Below are 15,834 nucleotides of genomic sequence, written 5' to 3' on the forward strand. Positions count from 1 at the left end.
CCTTAGGGACTGTTGTGCAGGCCCCCTCCTGCCCCCTGGCCTCCAGCATCCTCCCTTACCAAGGGGCAGCTGGGGATTCCCTTTATGGCCCAGCTGCCTCTTTCGGGCTGCTTCAAGCTCCCCTTGTGCTGCTCTAACCTAGGCCAAGGATCTGACCCAGCAGCTGCCTGACGGCCTCTGGATAATCCTGTCTCCCTTCATCTGAGCTAGAGCCAGCCCAGGAGTGAGAGGATGGAAGGAGTCAATAGCTGGTCCATGGAGTGCCCCTGATCAACTGAAATATCCATCTCAATCCTGTCCTGGTTGTCAGCTACACCTCCCTGCTGTCTCCTTCCCTCCATCACTGAGCTCTCCCCCTGCACCTGTAGGGAGCTCCCTTCTCACACTGCCTCACAAGGGAGGGGTACAGCCACCTCTGCCTCTTTGTCCGCCAGGTGCTCAGTGCGTCTTCGTTTATGACGGTGCAGGTCAGAAGGGCAGCCATGTTCCTCCTCTTCCAGCTGATGAGCATGTTCCAGGCCGCGTCGGGCCGGTTCTGGAATAACTACAAGACGGAAATGCTCCTCTACGTGGAAGGTGAGGAGGGAGTGTCTCCCCTTGCAGGAGCAAAGGGAGGGGACACCGTGATGCTGGGCTCAGAGAGGGAGAGGCCAGGGCCTCCCTCTGAATCCAGTATAATATGATGCTGTGACCTTGGAATCCGAGAGGATCACATCAGGATCATATCCCTTGGTTCATCTAGCCCAGCCCCCCATGCCTAGACAGGAAGGATCCTTTCCAGGAACGTATCTAACCTTCATTCGACATCTCACACCCTAGGGAAGGATCTTGGCAAGCAGAACTCCTGGGTATTTCACATCAAGGGGTTTGGGTCTGAGGAGCATTGTTGTCCATCAGCAATTTGCAAAGAGCCATGGGTCCCCTCGGGGCCCGTGAGTCGGCAGCTCCTCCCCACCCCCTGCCAAACAAGGGCCAAGTTGAAGGCTGCTCCTCAGTAGAAGGGTCTAAACACAAAGGAAACTGACCTGCCCATCTCTTCCAGATCACAAGACCTGCTTCTGCCAGAGGGAGTGGGAGCAGCAGCTGCTGCAGGTAAGGGTCAGAGAAATGGAGGGCTGGAAAGGAACTCAAGAGGTCATCTAGTCCAGCCCCCTCCCCCCCCCCACGCTGAGGCAGGATTAAGAGGCCCCTCAGCAGCACTACATTGTGGGACAGAGGAAGCGGCTGAGTCCAGCAGATGCAATTGGAGAAGCACCAGGGGCAGCTCACAAGGATTCACAAGCATTAGGAGGGACGTGGGGGGTGACAGTGCACGCTCCCTCTTCCCCTCCCCTCCCAGCTGTGGTGGGTTCCTGGCTGGAGCTATTGAAAGGACCAGTTTCTTGGCCCCTCTCGGTTGTAACTGGCTCTTCTTTCCCTGGCAGTTCCTGGAAGACCTTCTCTTTTTCATCTCGGACCACACCTGGCTGGGTTGTTTCATCACTAGTTTCAGGCGCCAGCTGGCCTACGGTGATAAGCGGCCCGGTGACAAGGTCAGTGACCTGGAAGGAATTGGGGTTCAGTGCCTAGTTCAGAACAGCAGTCGCTAACCAGGGGCAGCTTGGGGTCAGTGAAACAGACAACTATACCCAGTGGGCTCTGTGCATGCCCCAATGCATCCCGCATGATGGTGTCTCTTTCACAGAGCTTTCTCTACAAGTGCTGGGGCACCGTGATGATGTTTTTTCCAGCAGAGAGCATCAAACCCCAGCTATGGCTTCTGGTGGAGATGGTCGATTTCCGAGAAGAAGAGGAAAGAGAGGTGAGGTCTTTGCTCCTCCACTGTCAAGTGATCCCTCATTCTTTGTCAATCCCCTGATGCTACATGTGTATGTTCTGCCTTGGACAAGGTCCAGTGGATTGAAAAGATCTTCCTTATACCCATGGCAATGACTGAGAGCCCATCTTGGCCCCTTGGCTTGTTGCTCAGCATTCCCAACCTACATCTTTCTGTCTCTCAGGGATTCGCCCGAGCGCTTGGGCTGTGTGCCAGGCAACAGCTATACGAGATTTTCGCCATCCTGGAGCACTGGGAAGAGTTTGTCAGCAGGGTGCAGCTCCAGCCTTCTGCCGGTGGCTCTCTGGAGGTACGGTCCCACCTAGCATCTCTGTTCTTTCATCCATCCCTTCACCAGCCTTTGCAGGTAAAGGGACCTGCCAGGGAGGACCCTGCTTCCCAGAAGCCTGTTCAGCGAAGAGCTGAATTTCCAAGCAGTGGCTCAGCCTCCGTGCAGGGAGCCCTTTCCTTACTCCTCCGTGGAGTTGCAATCACAGCACAATGGGGTGGATCCAGGGGAGAAGGTGGGTCCTATTGTCTAAGCTCTCCAGGGTATCTCCTGGGGAGCTCAGACATGCTCCACGCAGCCCCATAAACAAGGCTCAGAGAGGGCCCAAAAGACACTGCCAAGCCATCAGCTCCAGCTGACACATTTCTAGCAGAACAGACCCTTGGTCTTCCCCTGAACTGGGCTATTTCACAGACCTTCCTGGCAGACTCACCAGGGCTGGCATGTCTGACATTAACCTGCATCCCCCCTTTCCCCGCACCACCAACACCACCTTCCCAATAACTCTCTGGGCCAGTGCAATCCACTGTAGTCCCAGTGACATCTCTGGAGCTAGGCTGAATTAAAGCAGCTGCTAGTGCTTCCCCTTCGGCTGCCGGGTCACCTCAACCACCCAATCCTGGGGAGCTGGGAAGGGCCTCGGAGTCCAGGCAATTCAGCTCAGCAGAGTAGCCTTTGGTTGCTAAGCCGGCTGGGTGAAAAATCCTCCCCTGACCCCATTTGTAAGTTAGGAGCAGCTGGAGGCCATCCCTGCTCCTCACTCTTTCCTTTGCAATTCTCAGGAGCCAGCTTCCATCGAGCAGCTGAGAAGCCTCCTGCTCCTCACCTATGGGCACGTGGTCCACTCAGGTCCCACGGACCTCATCCTAGAGACCATAGACTTCAATATCCTGGCTCCCATGCAACAATATTATTTTCTGAGCCCACACGTAAGTCAGAGCCCTCCCCTGACCGCCCACACAGCACCTACCCGGGCTATGCACAGCAGCACAGAGCTATGTCTTTGCATAAACTCAGCTCAGAGGGCTGGCCCTTTGCCCCAGGAGGGACAGGAGACATGGGAACAGCACCATTCTCTCTGACTGCCCCATCTCAATTAGCTTCTCTGATTCCAGGCCCATGGAAGCTAATGGAAGGACTCCTATCTGGGCCTTGTTAGAGTGTAACTGAGCATCACTTGGTGCTATTGTCCCAGAGACGACTGTACCCTGTTTGGTACCTCTAGGCTTGTGCTGCACTCATGGATCAGAAGATAAAGATTTAGGGCCTTTTTCCCCACACACTGCCGTCAATGGTGTAGCTGGACACAAAAGGCGCACAGGGGGATTCAGGCCCCTAGCTCGGTTGACAGGCTCTGGTGCTGAAGGGGGATTTTTGAGATAACTCTAGGTTGTTTTCTTGCCATCGGAGGTTTGAGGCCAACGTTCAGTCCTACGCTGGTTACGATGCCCCTATGCGCGTCCCAGCGAAAAGGAGAGGGGATGCTACTTTGGTTTAACTGAATGTTCTCTTTGGAGAACGGATGCCTTGGTAGGGAGAGCCCAGCCAACTGCAGAGAGCAGCAGATTCCTGTCCCAGATCGGCCAATTACGACCTGATTGTCAGGGGAGCTGAGCAGTCCCAGGGCCCACTGACAGCTCTGGGAACTGCAAGTGCTCAGCACCTCTGGGAATCAGCCCATTCCTTGCATTCATCTCCAGAGATATTCCCCAAGGCCAGGGGTTCTCAAACTGGGGGTCGGGACCCCTCCGGGGGTCACGAGGTCATTACATGGGGGGGTCGCGAGTTGTTAACCTCCACCCCAAACCCCACTTGCCTCCAGCACTTAGAATGGTGTTAAATATATTAGAGAGGGTGTTTAATTTATTAGGGGGGTCACACCCAGAGGCTTGCTGTGTGAAAGGGGTCATCAGTAAAAATAGTTGGAGACCCACAGCCCTAGGGAATGCAAAGATGTTCCACTCGGCAAGCCAGGTCCTTTCCCTTAGGGCATGAGGGCAATCCCGCCTAGGACAGCAGCTCCCTTGTAGAGACTCGCCCTGTAGCCTTGTGTTTCAGCTCTCTATTGCCTGTGGCTGTTTCCTCATTGTTCTCTCCTGCTCCTGCCTGTGAGCCCAGGACCCACTGGTGAGATCTGCTTTTCTGAGAAGCCTCGCGCTGGTGGGTGAAGCTGTCACCCAAGTGAGCAGGATTCCCTTGGTGAGCCAGGACACATACACCGTGCTGTCCCCCCTGCTGGTGAGTGAGCACGCTTGGGTCCTGGGAGGGGTCCCTAGGGCAGATGCACGTGCCACAGTCTCTAGCGTTTAAAGGCCATGTGCTGTGTTTGCAACCCGGTGCCCAGGGTTCTACATTGTGCACTGCAAACCCACTGCTGATGCCAGATTCTTCTGGTGCGATTCCAGCCCAAGGAATTAAATGACACTATTTTCCATTAGCGGATTCATGCTGCTTACACCTGGGACCATTCCCCATCCCACTTCTCAGGGATCTGCCTGGCAGCCAGAAAACGCCCTGGGGATTAACTCCAAGGGTTTTCACTTCGGGACATGATCCTGAGGAGTTAACAGGCGCAGCCCTCCCTTGGTTTGCAGGAAAATATTTGACCTCAGCTGTTCAGGACTCTAATGCTCCCTGTCACAAAATCGCCTCTGCCCAGATCCCCCTTCCCTGCTCCGTGGCAGATGCTGAAGTTTCCAGATGTGCCGTCAGGAATGGCGAAATAGGGGCTCTGGTGAATGTCTCCTGCATTCTGGCCACATGGCCGCTCCCAGGCCATCTTCCCAGCTCCGTGCCCCAGTGCACTGCACGCTGGGGCTGAGGGTCGGTGGGGGCGTCAAACTGCGTTTGGAGATTCCACATCTTGCTGAGGAACCGGGCTCCCCCAAATTCTTTTGCCTTTGACTCTCTGCTTTGTGCTGCAGGAGATGCTCAGAGGCAAGGACCGGGCCCGGCTGCAGAGCCCCGATCACCAGCATGCCCTGCTGGCCATCTCATACATAGGGTACGTCCATGGGGCCTGACTCAGCTGCGGAGCCCAGCAGCCGGGGAGGGGCAGATGGAGGGAGAGGAAGTGGGGGAGGGAGGAGCTGCAATAAGAACCGGAGGATATTTCTCCCTGGTGGCTCACTAACGGGCCATACCCTCCTCGGCCTCCGGGTCTCTTTATCCAGCCCCCATCTCTGCGTCTTGCCTGGTAAGAGGGAGCCCCTCCCGTCAGCATGAAGTGCTGTGAATGGGTGCAGCCGCAGAGCAGGGCCCAGGATCAGCCCCGGAGAGCAGCTTCCCCAGCAGAGCCCCTGCCGGGCCCAGGGGGCAAAGGCATCTCCAGACAGGACCATTCCCTAGGTGGTGGCTCTGCTGGAGATGCCCCCTGGAGCTCTGCTGCTAAGGGAGGGAGCTGTCCCTCGAGCCATCAAACTCAACCTGACTCATGCCAGGATCGGTCTCCGGTCTAATGGCCCCGTCTGCTCCGTTCCTTCCAATCAGGAAATTTGAGCCTCGCCTGTCTAAGGAACAGGAGGCTGAGACCATCGGGACTTGTATCGCCAGCGCCATGATTCAGCGCCCAGCCCTGGCGAAGCTGAGAGGGACTGAGGTGGCAAAAAGCGCCGCTATCCGGGCAGAGGTTAGTGAGGCATGGACAAAGCTGCAGCTTCCACCTGCCTCCTTGGCTGGGAAACTCAGCCACCCCCCTGCTGAGTAGCTGGACCCTGGCCCGATGCAGAGAGCTGCGTGTCCAGCCAAATCCAGCCCCTCAGTTTATTTTCCAAAGGGCTGGTGACAAGTGGCTACGCAGTTAACTCTGCAGTGGGGTTGGCAGGGAGAACAGCTGTAGAGGTGAGTGTCTGTGAGACTGTATAGAATTACCCTGGATTCTTGGCACAGGGAGCTAAAAGCTACCCCCGTTTACACCAGCTGAGGCTCTGGCCCAGAGCGTTAAATAGCATTTGGTGCAGAGGGAGCAAAGCATGGATTCGGGACAGCCACACGGCCAGGCCATGACTCGCCCTGCCACAGAAACAGAGCTTGGCTGGAGCGGGATGAACAGCTCAGCCCTTGGGGAGCCAGCGGTGTGTTGGGGGGCAGCTGGGGCCCCTCCAGAGCGGGAGGGAGGAGGCCTTCCCTCCAAAGCCCAGCTCAGTACATGTGTTGGGGAGCCCAGGTGGGAGGAAGGATTCTTTGGGGAAGGGCAGCCCGTGGTCCAGGTGAGACCCATGTCTATGTGCAGGGGGATCAGTATCACCTGGGTAAAGGGACCACGAATACCAACAGCACCTGGCTCCAGATGGGGGGATCCACTCGTCCCCCTGCCTCGTGCACCCCACCTCCCTTGTTATTTACTTCCCTGCTTCTCTCTGCTCCAGTCTCTCCAAGAACTGCCCTGGGAGGGCCTGGATCTTGTGCTGCAGACATTCCTGGAGCAGCACCTGACCCCCACCACGCTACTGCATCTCTTTCTGGTATGATAGGGCCGGGGGAGGGGCCCATTCGCACTGGCCATCTGGGGATGGGCCGGCTGGTCAGGTTCTACCCGAACCACAAGAGGGAAGGCTCCAGTTGATCCCAACGGGGCTGAGCAGGCCTCCCAGCTGCTATGAACTAGCCAGTCCCCCTGGGGCATACACCCAACCCTGGGATCCAGCAAGACAATCCTAGTCCTGCTCCAGGGGTGTCACTTTGGCCTCCTACATTTGGCCTGGAGCCCCTGTTCCCCTGAAGGAAACAGCCCCGAGACCCTACAGGATCAATGGGGAGAATCCTCAAAGCGCTAAGCCCAAGACCCTCAGACCTGTGCCAACGCCCCCCAGACAGGAGAGGAGCGCTGAGTTCCAGTGTCTGGAAGCGGAGGAGAAGAGGTTAAATGCTCCATGTCCTCTCCCTGCTGGGGCGGGAAGCAGGTTCTGGAGGTCGCCCTGGCATTGCTGCCGCTCACACGACTTTCTCCCTGCTCCCCAGCACTTGCAGCCGTGGATCTGCTCTCCCCGGGCCCAGGAGAGGAGCTGAGCTGTGAGAGCCAGCGCCCAGCTCTTCATGTTCTACCGCTTCAAAGCCATCACCCAGGTGAGCAGCGCAGACCCTGCTGCCCCGCCCCCCCCCCCCCCCCCCAGCACTCACGGGAAGTGGGAGGAATACAGACAGAGCTGGGCTCGTCCCGACCTATGGCCGGGCTGCTGACAAGCCAGGCCTTCGATGCTCAGGAGGCCACCAGATACTGGGCATCTCAGGCTCTCTACTGGCTCTTCACGCCTTGCAAAGGTAAGATAGAGCAGAAGCAGTTGCCACTTCTCAGCCTTCACAGCCCCGGCCGTTACCTAGCGAGCAGGGCTGCAGAGAGAACATGGCGCCTTCATCGCAGCCCTGACCAGAGGGACACAGAGCAGAAGTGGGTTGGTATCTCCCGGGCTGACCTGGCATCTGCCCTTCACCAGGTGCCTGGGACCATCTGGGACCTCCCCTGATCCCACCCCAGCCCCAACACACCTTCTACATCAGGGTGAAGAGTGGGCAGTTGGCCCAGAAGCCAGCTGAGAGCTCACCCTAGCTGGTCGTTCCCAGCTGTGGCTGGAGTCTGGCTCTTTGGCACCTCTGATCTGGCTCGAAGGGGAGGGGGAAGAATCCGGCCCTGAGAGCTCTGCCTGAGCACTGCTGGTTTCTTGTGCAGCTGTCGTGTACACCAAGACAAGGGCGGTGGTGAGCGTGCTGAGCAAGACGCAGAAGGATGCCAGCTGCAGAGAGAACCCTGTCCATGTTGCTATGGTGAGTAAAAGACTGTGGCTGGAGAGACAGACACACACATGGGAAAGGGGGGTTATTGGCTCCTTCCCTCGATGAGGAGCCGGCAGATGGAAATTCCTGGGTATGGGCTCCAGTGCCCACTCACATAGCCCTGGGCACAGGCTGCCAGTGCCTCTGTCCCCGTTCCCCGAAGAGCAAACCCACCTCCCCGGGCCGGGGCTCGCTGCTCACACTCGGCCTGTGCCTTTCCCTGCAGCTCATCGCGAAGCACCTGCAGTCGAGTGACCTCATGCCCTTCAGCTTCACCCTGCTGGTGGGCCTTCTGGAGAAGGAGGAGTGTGCAGACCAGCTGGCGGGCGTCATGGAGGCGGTGCTGAGAGAGCAAGAATCAGAGCTGCAGGGCCAAGTAATGGCTGGGCATTGGAGGCACCATGCTGACATCTCGGGCAGCTCCATCTTGCCCCGTGCCTAGAATTCCTGGGACATGAGGAGGATGTGGAGGGGAGACATCCCTTCTCACCATCATTGATCAATGGGACCCATCCATGCCCTGTCTGCAAGGGGGCCGCTGGGCACGGCCCTGTAATGGTTTTCAGGCTTTGATCCCAGGAGTCTGGCTTGCCCAGCTCACTCCCTGGGAAATGTGCCCTATCTCCCGACCCATCCCCCAGCTGGAGGAACAGAGCCTGCGGTGGGGTCCCCCGTGTCCACTGACTCTTTGCCCAGTGGGCATGGATTGACGTACAGGATGGAAATGCATCCCAGACGCTTAGACCCCACTCTGGTGCTGAAGCAGCCCAGGCATGTTGTCACAAGGGGAGGTACAGCCGGGATATCCGGGGGGTGGGGTGTCACTGGGCAGCGGGATTGGGACCCTTAGTTCTACGGTGCTGGATCACGGGTGGGGGTTTCAAGGTACCGAACCCAGAACCCCCCTCGGCTCAGTCACTCGCTAGGAGAGTTTATCCATGGCCTCCGCCGGGCCATGTGACCGTTGCCTTGTTTCTGAGCCTGCCCAGTTCCTCCTGGCCCTTGCCTGCCACCCACCCACAGCGGGGGTAGGGTCTCAGCCCCTGCTTTGCCTCCGCAGGTGCAGGATCTCCAGGCGGCTCTTTCCTACACACTGAGCCCACCCCGAGGGGGGCGGCTGGGTGAGGGGACGAGAGACATTCTCCACCTACTGGCCAGACAACACACCAAGACCACGGTCAGCATCCTCCTGAAGATGCCCTGGCCTTACAAACGGTGAGCGCCGGCCCCAGGGAAAGGATAGAACACCCCACTCCGGCCTCCAAGCCCCCCCTTAATGGGATCACTCCACAGCACCATGGTTACATGCAGCACAGCCCCTCCCCTTGCACACAGGCCCCCAGGGAACAGCCCTGCCCCAGCATAGCCTCCCTGTCCCTTGGAGGGCTCCGTGTGCTCTGGGACCCCCGGCTCAGGGCTCCCCCAGCTGAGCTATTCCTAACACAGCTGTCACCCTCCCACACTTTGTTCTGTGCACTGCTAACCAGGCCCCCAATCCCGGTTCGGCTGTGCAATGGCTTGGCTGGCTGGAGGCCAGAACAGTCTTCCAGCCCCCACTCCCCCCATCACTACACAGACCAGGAGAGACCCCATGTGAGCAGGGTCACCTCCTCTGTCAGCATGGCCCCCCGCTCCCGGCAGGGCATCCCTCCAGGCTGAGGCAGGAGAGGGGCCAACCTAACTGCATTGCCCCCACAGACGCCCCTACACTGAGCATGTCCCCGCAGGGGCACCCCCTCCCCCCAGCTGGGAAATGCCCTCTCCCCCCTGGAATCCCAGCCTGGTATCTTCCCCATCACCGCACGCTTTTAGACGTCTCATCCCACCCCTAGAGGCTGGTCTTCTCCGATTCACCAGCCTGCCAGGTTCCCCTGGGCCAGCAGCGCCTTCCCTGCATCCTGCCCAGAGCCGACAAGCACAGAGCCCATTTTACAGCCTTCTCCAAACCCCGCACCCCAGAGCCAAGGCGTGGCCAGAACTGGAGCCTTGTTCCTCCTGAAACCCCCACACTCTGCCCCATGGGGAAGGAGCTCCTGCTCTCCTTGGCCGCAGCTCCCACTCTGTGCCCCCCCACCCCAGTTCAGGAGATCCAGCCCAGCACCTAGCCCTAGCCCCTCCCAAGGGTGGGCACCTCCTCACACCAGCCTCCACCCCTGAGCCCAGAGTCACTGCTTTCCCCCATGGGGGCTCTAACCCCAGCCCCTCTGGTTCCCATCAGGAGAAGGCAGCAAGGGAGGGAGGGGGCCCCCAAGCTGGGAGAAGTGAGTCTGGCCACGTCCACCCATCCCTTTCTGTGACACAGCACCCCCTGGCAGTGCCTGGGCAGGAGGGTATGAACCCCTTAGGACTGGACAGTGCCTGAAGGGCCTTGAGGTCAGCCACCAGCAGGCTCAACCTGCTGCTTCTGGCCCGTCACCCCTCGGAGGGCATCATCCCTGGTGTGTACCAACTGGGCCCGTCCCCTGTGTGAATTCCTTACCTGCCGTCCCTCTGTCCGTCACAGCCCCGCCAAGGCCATCTGGAGATTCCTAGGTGCAGACCCCATGCTGACCAGGGAGGTTCTGCACATCCTGCTGTACGACAGCCCAGAGAAAGGCTGGGCTAACCCTGGGCAGACCCAGGACAGGAGCTGCCCCCAGCCAGCCCGGCTGCCCCCGGCGGTAAGTTCCCATCACTGGCATTCAGCCCTCTTTCCCGGCTGCATTCTGCGCACGGCCACGGTCTTCTGACTGTATCTTTTCCCTTCCAGACCACATGCGGCCTGTGGGAGCTGATCGGGGCCTTGGGGCAAGCGGACACGCTGGAGGGACGCGAGGACGACCTGTTCGCCTCTTGCTTCCTCGCCATCGCCTGCCCCCCGGCACGGCACCTCTCGGGAGCCCAGCAGGACTTGCCCAGTGACACCAGTCCACGCAGGTAATGTGTGGGGCCAATGGATCCCAGCACCCACGCAGTGTCTGGGCTAGCCCCTAGGAGGGGGAAGCTTCCTTCTTGGACCTTCATTGTCCAGGGACCCCCGACACCTTCAGGGGACCGAGGGTTCAGATCAGCCAGGCTTCTCGTGCTTAGGAGCGGGCAGAACTGCCCCCGGATACTCAGGGAGCCAGAGAGCTCCTCAGAGTGGGCAGCTCAGCAGGGTGATGAGGGAGCTGAGCGGGGGCGGGGGGGGGGGAGAGCAGAGCTGGGGAGCAGGGCAGAGCTGGCTGCTGTCTCTATTTACTGTCTACTTTGAAGGCTTTGGGACAGGCCCGGCCTGTCACTGAGCCACTTCACCCCTTTTCTGCAGTGGGCCCTGGGGGGCAGGGCTCAGGGCAGCAGGGCATTCAGGGGGGCACTACATGTACTTTTCTCCCCAGGGTCAGTTTCCTGGGCGGGGCGGGGAGGGGCAATTTTCACATCTTTGGAGGAGAGCGAAGGTCACATCTGCAGACACTCCCCCCTGCCCCCACAGTTGCGGGGGGAGAACCAAAGGCAGAAGTGGGGCAGCTTCTAGGCTCACCCTGATCCCTTCAGTGCTGCAGCAAGGGAGTCCTGCCCGCCCCCACCCCGCCCAGAGAGCAGGAATCCCTGCATCACCATCTCCTACCTCCTTCTCTTCCCAGCATGGCCGTGCAGGCCCTGGCGCGGGTGCTGCGCCTCAGGGGCAGTCAGCCAGCTGTAGAGCTAATGGACCAGGAGCGAGCCTGGCAGCTGCTGGAGGAGGCCCAGCCCGAGGGGTTCACTCTCCTTAGCAGGTGAGGACAGAGGCTGGAGGAGTCACGTTCTCGCTCTGGAGCCCAGTGGGGCAGAGATGGGAGGGGGTGGCCGGGACTGGGCCGGATTCCGGCATGTGCAGGGTTGTCATGCACACGTCAACACGAGCTCTTGTTCTCTCCCAGGGCCATAGTGACCCACCCAAACCTGGCCCTGAAGAGCATCCCAAAGCTTCTCCTTCCCAGCCTCCAGGCTAGCCAGGAGGGCGAACGCATGGCCTGCACCGCCCTGTTCGCAGAGGTGAGCCTGGAAGACCAGGGGGGAGGGTTAGCCAGGCCCAGAAGCTAATGGAACAGGGGGCCAATAGCTGGTCAGCCAATGAGAGATGGTCCCGGTGGTGTATTGCTTGTAAATTAATCCCTCTGCTGGGGGCTCTGTGGTGGGATTTGGGAGCACCCCACTGGAAGCAGAGGGAGCGTTCTGCCCTGCACATGTCACTTCTGTTAAGCTCAGCTGAAGCCAGCCCCTCGTGAACAGCAGTCGGTACGGATCTATGTCACCTCCTGGCCCCTGATCATACTCCCTTCCCCTTGCTCCTCCTGGCCTCACCCAGCCCTCTCTGACAGCTCCTTTCGGTCCTTTTAGTTCCTCGGCAGCCCCCTGCTGATGGAGAATGAGTCCAAGGCGATGCGGAAGCAGGTTGTGAAGGTCATGCTGCACCGGACAGAGGACAGCAACATCCACGTTCGAGGCAGAGCGCTGCACGGCCTCAGGAACGCAGTGACCGAGTTCCCGGACAAGGTGGGTCTGGAATGGCAGGAGACTAGGCAGAGAGGGCTGGGTAGGAAGCGCCTGGTTCCCCTTCTCCCCAGCCTGTGGCTCCTATGGAGCAGACTAGGCTGTAGGCTGACTGGCCCGGACTCTGGTTACACTCAGGCTGACAGAGCGTTGCTCACCGAGCGGCGTCCAACCCCTTCTCTGCAGGTCAGGAAAAAGCGAGACAAGATCCTGGAGAGCATTGTCTGCACCGTGTGCGAATGCTGCGACCCCCGCACCGTTCTGGAAGCCATGGAAGGGCTCTGCTGGATGCTGCGGGACCCCAAGGCGCCTCTGAAGGCTCACGTCACCGTCCCACTGGCCCTGCAGGCGAGAACGTTCTTTAAGGATGTAAGTACCAAGCAGGGCAGGCCCCATGGCGCTATAGGGCACCCCACAGGGGAAGGTGCTCAGGACCTGCCTTCCCGTGGAGGGGGCTCAGTGTCCGATGCAGGCACATTTCTGGATTTGTGGGGCAGCTCAGCTCCTCTGCTAGGGGAGGCAGGGATGCAATCATTCTTGGGCCCTGGGCCCACAATTGTTCAGCAGCCCTGGGGCCCAGCAGGAAAGAGGGGAGTTTGCAGAGAATTGTCCTGTCGTTTGAACTAGCTGAAACCTCTCCGGGCTCCGCAGCTGCCAGGCTGATTCCCAAAGCATGTGAGGGCCTGAGCCTGTCCCCTCTAACCACCCTGCGCCCCCTGTCTGCAGGAGACCAGCGGCCTGAGGTGGGCCTCCATGGAGCTCTTTGGCCACCTCAGCAAATTTGTTTCCAAGAAGTCATCCCTCTTTGGGGCTGAGGTGGAGAAGAGCATGGGGACGCTGCTCATCCACCTACAGGACGGGGACCCCCAGGTGGCCCAGGTGAGTGCAGCTGAGGGCTCATAGGCGCAGGGGTGGCTGGGGGCATTCTAACAACATGGCAAGGGAGGTGCAAACTCCCCCCTCCAAGCCCCAGATCTCCTCAGTGCTGCCCTGTGGCACCCAGGACCCCCCACTAATCCAGCCCTCCCCCACCCCACACAGAGCTCTGCCAGCCCTCAGAGTGTAGCTGTGGAGTAGATCTGTGGGGTTTCCTTCTCCTCCTCCATTCCCCACAGGCACCTCCAGCCTCCCTGCCCAGCCAGCCTCTCCGCGGCTGTGGCTCCATTTTACAGCCTGCCCTGTTTAGTGGCCAGGTCCAGGTCTATCTCTGGCCCCTAGCAAGTGACCTAACCCAAGCAGGGCCACAGGGAAGGGCAGGTCGCTGAGGCCGATTGGGTCTCCATTGCTGCTGCCCTGCCCTCACTTGTGTGCTAGCTCCTGTCTGGGAATGACCAGCCTCCTGCAGCAATCCCACCACCACCCCCACCCCAGCCGAGTAGCAGCCCCCGATAGTGCCTGGGATTGAGGGGAGGCCAAGTACGTTGGTCATCGGGCAGTGCTGTTAACCGCCCACCGGGGACCCACAGGGAATGGCCCCTTCCCTGTTCCAGGAGTGTACCTCCCCGGCCCCAGCACTCGGGCCTGGCTCCCCTCAACCCAGCCAAGCTGGAGATGGGGGCTGTGGGGGCCTGGGGAACAACCGTCAGGCCAGAGGAGGTTCTGCAAAGAGGTGGCTCCTTGCTGCTCCGGCACAGCGGAGTCTCCCCAAGCCACACAGAGCCTGCGAGTTGGCAGCCCGTTGCGCTCAGGGACTCAACCAGTTTCCTTCTCGCCCTCTCTGGCAGGCGTGCAGGGTGGCATTGCTGCAGTGCGCACCCTTCCTCAGCTACCAGCCCCTGCGTACGCTCGTGCGGAGCCAGCTAGCCGAGGGGGCGGCCCCTGCCATCCCCGCCTTCCTGAGCGAAGCCTGCAGGATCCTGGTGAGTGAGCTCTGGGGTGTGGGCCCTGCAGGACAGGGGGGTGGGAGGACCTAAGCACACAGGGAGCTTCCCTGCTCCAGGGAGCCCCCTCACTGACTCAGCCCCATCCCCCACCCTTGAGGATGGCTCCTATACAAGTCATCTCTGTCCCATGGGAGGAATCAAGGGGGAGAGGGCTCTGACAGCCAGGGGTTCCTCACCTCCCTACCAGGCAGCTCCCCTCAGCCTGGGGAGGATGTGTGGCTTGGGACTAACTGGGTTCTTGGCTTCCCAGCTCCAGGACTGCCCAGGGAGACTGAGCAAGAAGGCTGCCCTGAGAGCAGCAGCTGCCCAGCAGCTGATAGGTAAGAAAAGAGCTGGAGCTCTACTTCCTATTATCCCTCCCTGCCCCATGAGTCCGGGGCCCAGCGCCACATGCACACTCCTAACAGGGGGGAGGGGCTGGCCTCCGTTGTCCACACACAACCACACCCAACTCTCTCCCAACCCCCTCCTTCCCATCTCCCTGGGACAAAGGGGGAACCAAGACTCCCTGCAGCCAGATGCGGGAGGGCTCTGCGGCCAGAGGGTCTCCTCTGCCCTGGCCCTGGGCAAGCCCGGCACCTGCAGCAGGAGCAGGCCCGAGGGAGAGATCCTGCCTCCCAAAGGTCTCACCCTGGTACCCCCCGTCCCGCACGAGGCACTGGCCCCAGCCAGATCCCCCTTCAGCCTGTACAGGGAGGGCAGAGATTCACAGGAAGCCCCATCCCTGCCCACCCCAGCTACGCAGGCAAAGAGCCAGGGCAGCAACTCTGCCACACTGTGCTTCACGCCAACTCCCAGTGGGGCTTGTGTGCACAACACCTCTCCTGGCCTTTGTGGGGCACGAGGCCAAAGGCAAAATGATCCCAATAATCTTGGGGACTGACTGTCCACCCAGCTCCTTCCCCTCCTCTGCCCGGATGGATTGGGGGTGGGGGCACCTTGAAAGACAGAAATACAAGCGGTGGCTGGTGCCTTGCATGCTGTTAAATAACCAGGCCCGCCTGCCACCCCTAGGATACATGATGGACAATTGAAGCCAGAGAAGAGCAGGAGGCTTGGACCACCCACCCTGCTGTGAGTCACGGCTGAGGGGTATTGCTGTGCTGGGAGGAGGGACGGGGGGAAATCGGGGCAGGGTTCTAGGGGCAGGGGGCAGCAGCCACATCGCACGGTGGCTGGGAGCCAGAACCCAGTTGGAGTGACCTGCAGAGCGTAGGAGCAGGGAGAAAACCCTCGGGGCTGGTTCTGGGGTATCTTCTCCCCGGCTATAGTTTGAAACTCCCTGCCCTGTGGTGTGTTCCCATCCTGGCCCAGGCAGGAGCCATGGCTGGTCAGCAGGGTCTGGGAGTCAGAAGTGAGTCGTTCCTGGCAGGCAGGGGGCAGTGGCAAGCAGAGAAGGGGTGGACTCCACAAGAGGGAGGGAAACAACCTCCTATGGGAGACCCAGCCACTGGAGGAGACTTTTCCCCCTAATCCCTCACCAGCTGCGGTGCCGCCGGCAGGGACTCTGAGCAGCCCCGGCCAAGGGCGAGGCCGGGGGTTGCGCCGAGCCTCATTTGGTGCTAACTCTGCAGAACCCGGCCTGG

The 15,834-nt window shown here is 60.0% G+C and overlaps 1 protein-coding gene and 1 long non-coding RNA gene across 2 annotated transcripts; both read left to right on the forward strand.

Annotated features, from left to right (window-relative positions):
* The first annotated feature begins 4,231 nt into the window (after window positions 1–4,231).
* Window positions 4,232–5,730, forward strand: LOC135973986 (uncharacterized). The gene is made up of 3 exons (XR_010591108.1): window positions 4,232–4,343; window positions 5,030–5,109; window positions 5,595–5,730. It is a non-coding gene; the product is annotated as an uncharacterized LOC135973986 (long non-coding RNA).
* A 7,367-nt stretch (window positions 5,731–13,097) lies between these two features.
* LOC135973983 (maestro heat-like repeat-containing protein family member 1) lies at window positions 13,098–15,323 on the forward strand. The gene is made up of 4 exons (XM_065559684.1): window positions 13,098–13,244; window positions 14,090–14,224; window positions 14,499–14,568; window positions 15,263–15,323. Exons 1-4 carry the CDS (start codon window positions 13,119–13,121, stop codon window positions 15,280–15,282), a joined length of 351 nt encoding a protein of 116 aa, XP_065415756.1. The 5' UTR covers window positions 13,098–13,118; the 3' UTR covers window positions 15,283–15,323.
* The last annotated feature ends 511 nt before the right edge of the window (window positions 15,324–15,834 follow it).

Source organism: Chrysemys picta, chromosome 10 (assembly GCF_011386835.1).
Source record: "Chrysemys picta bellii isolate R12L10 chromosome 10, ASM1138683v2, whole genome shotgun sequence".
Taxonomy (NCBI): Eukaryota; Metazoa; Chordata; order Testudines; family Emydidae; genus Chrysemys; species Chrysemys picta.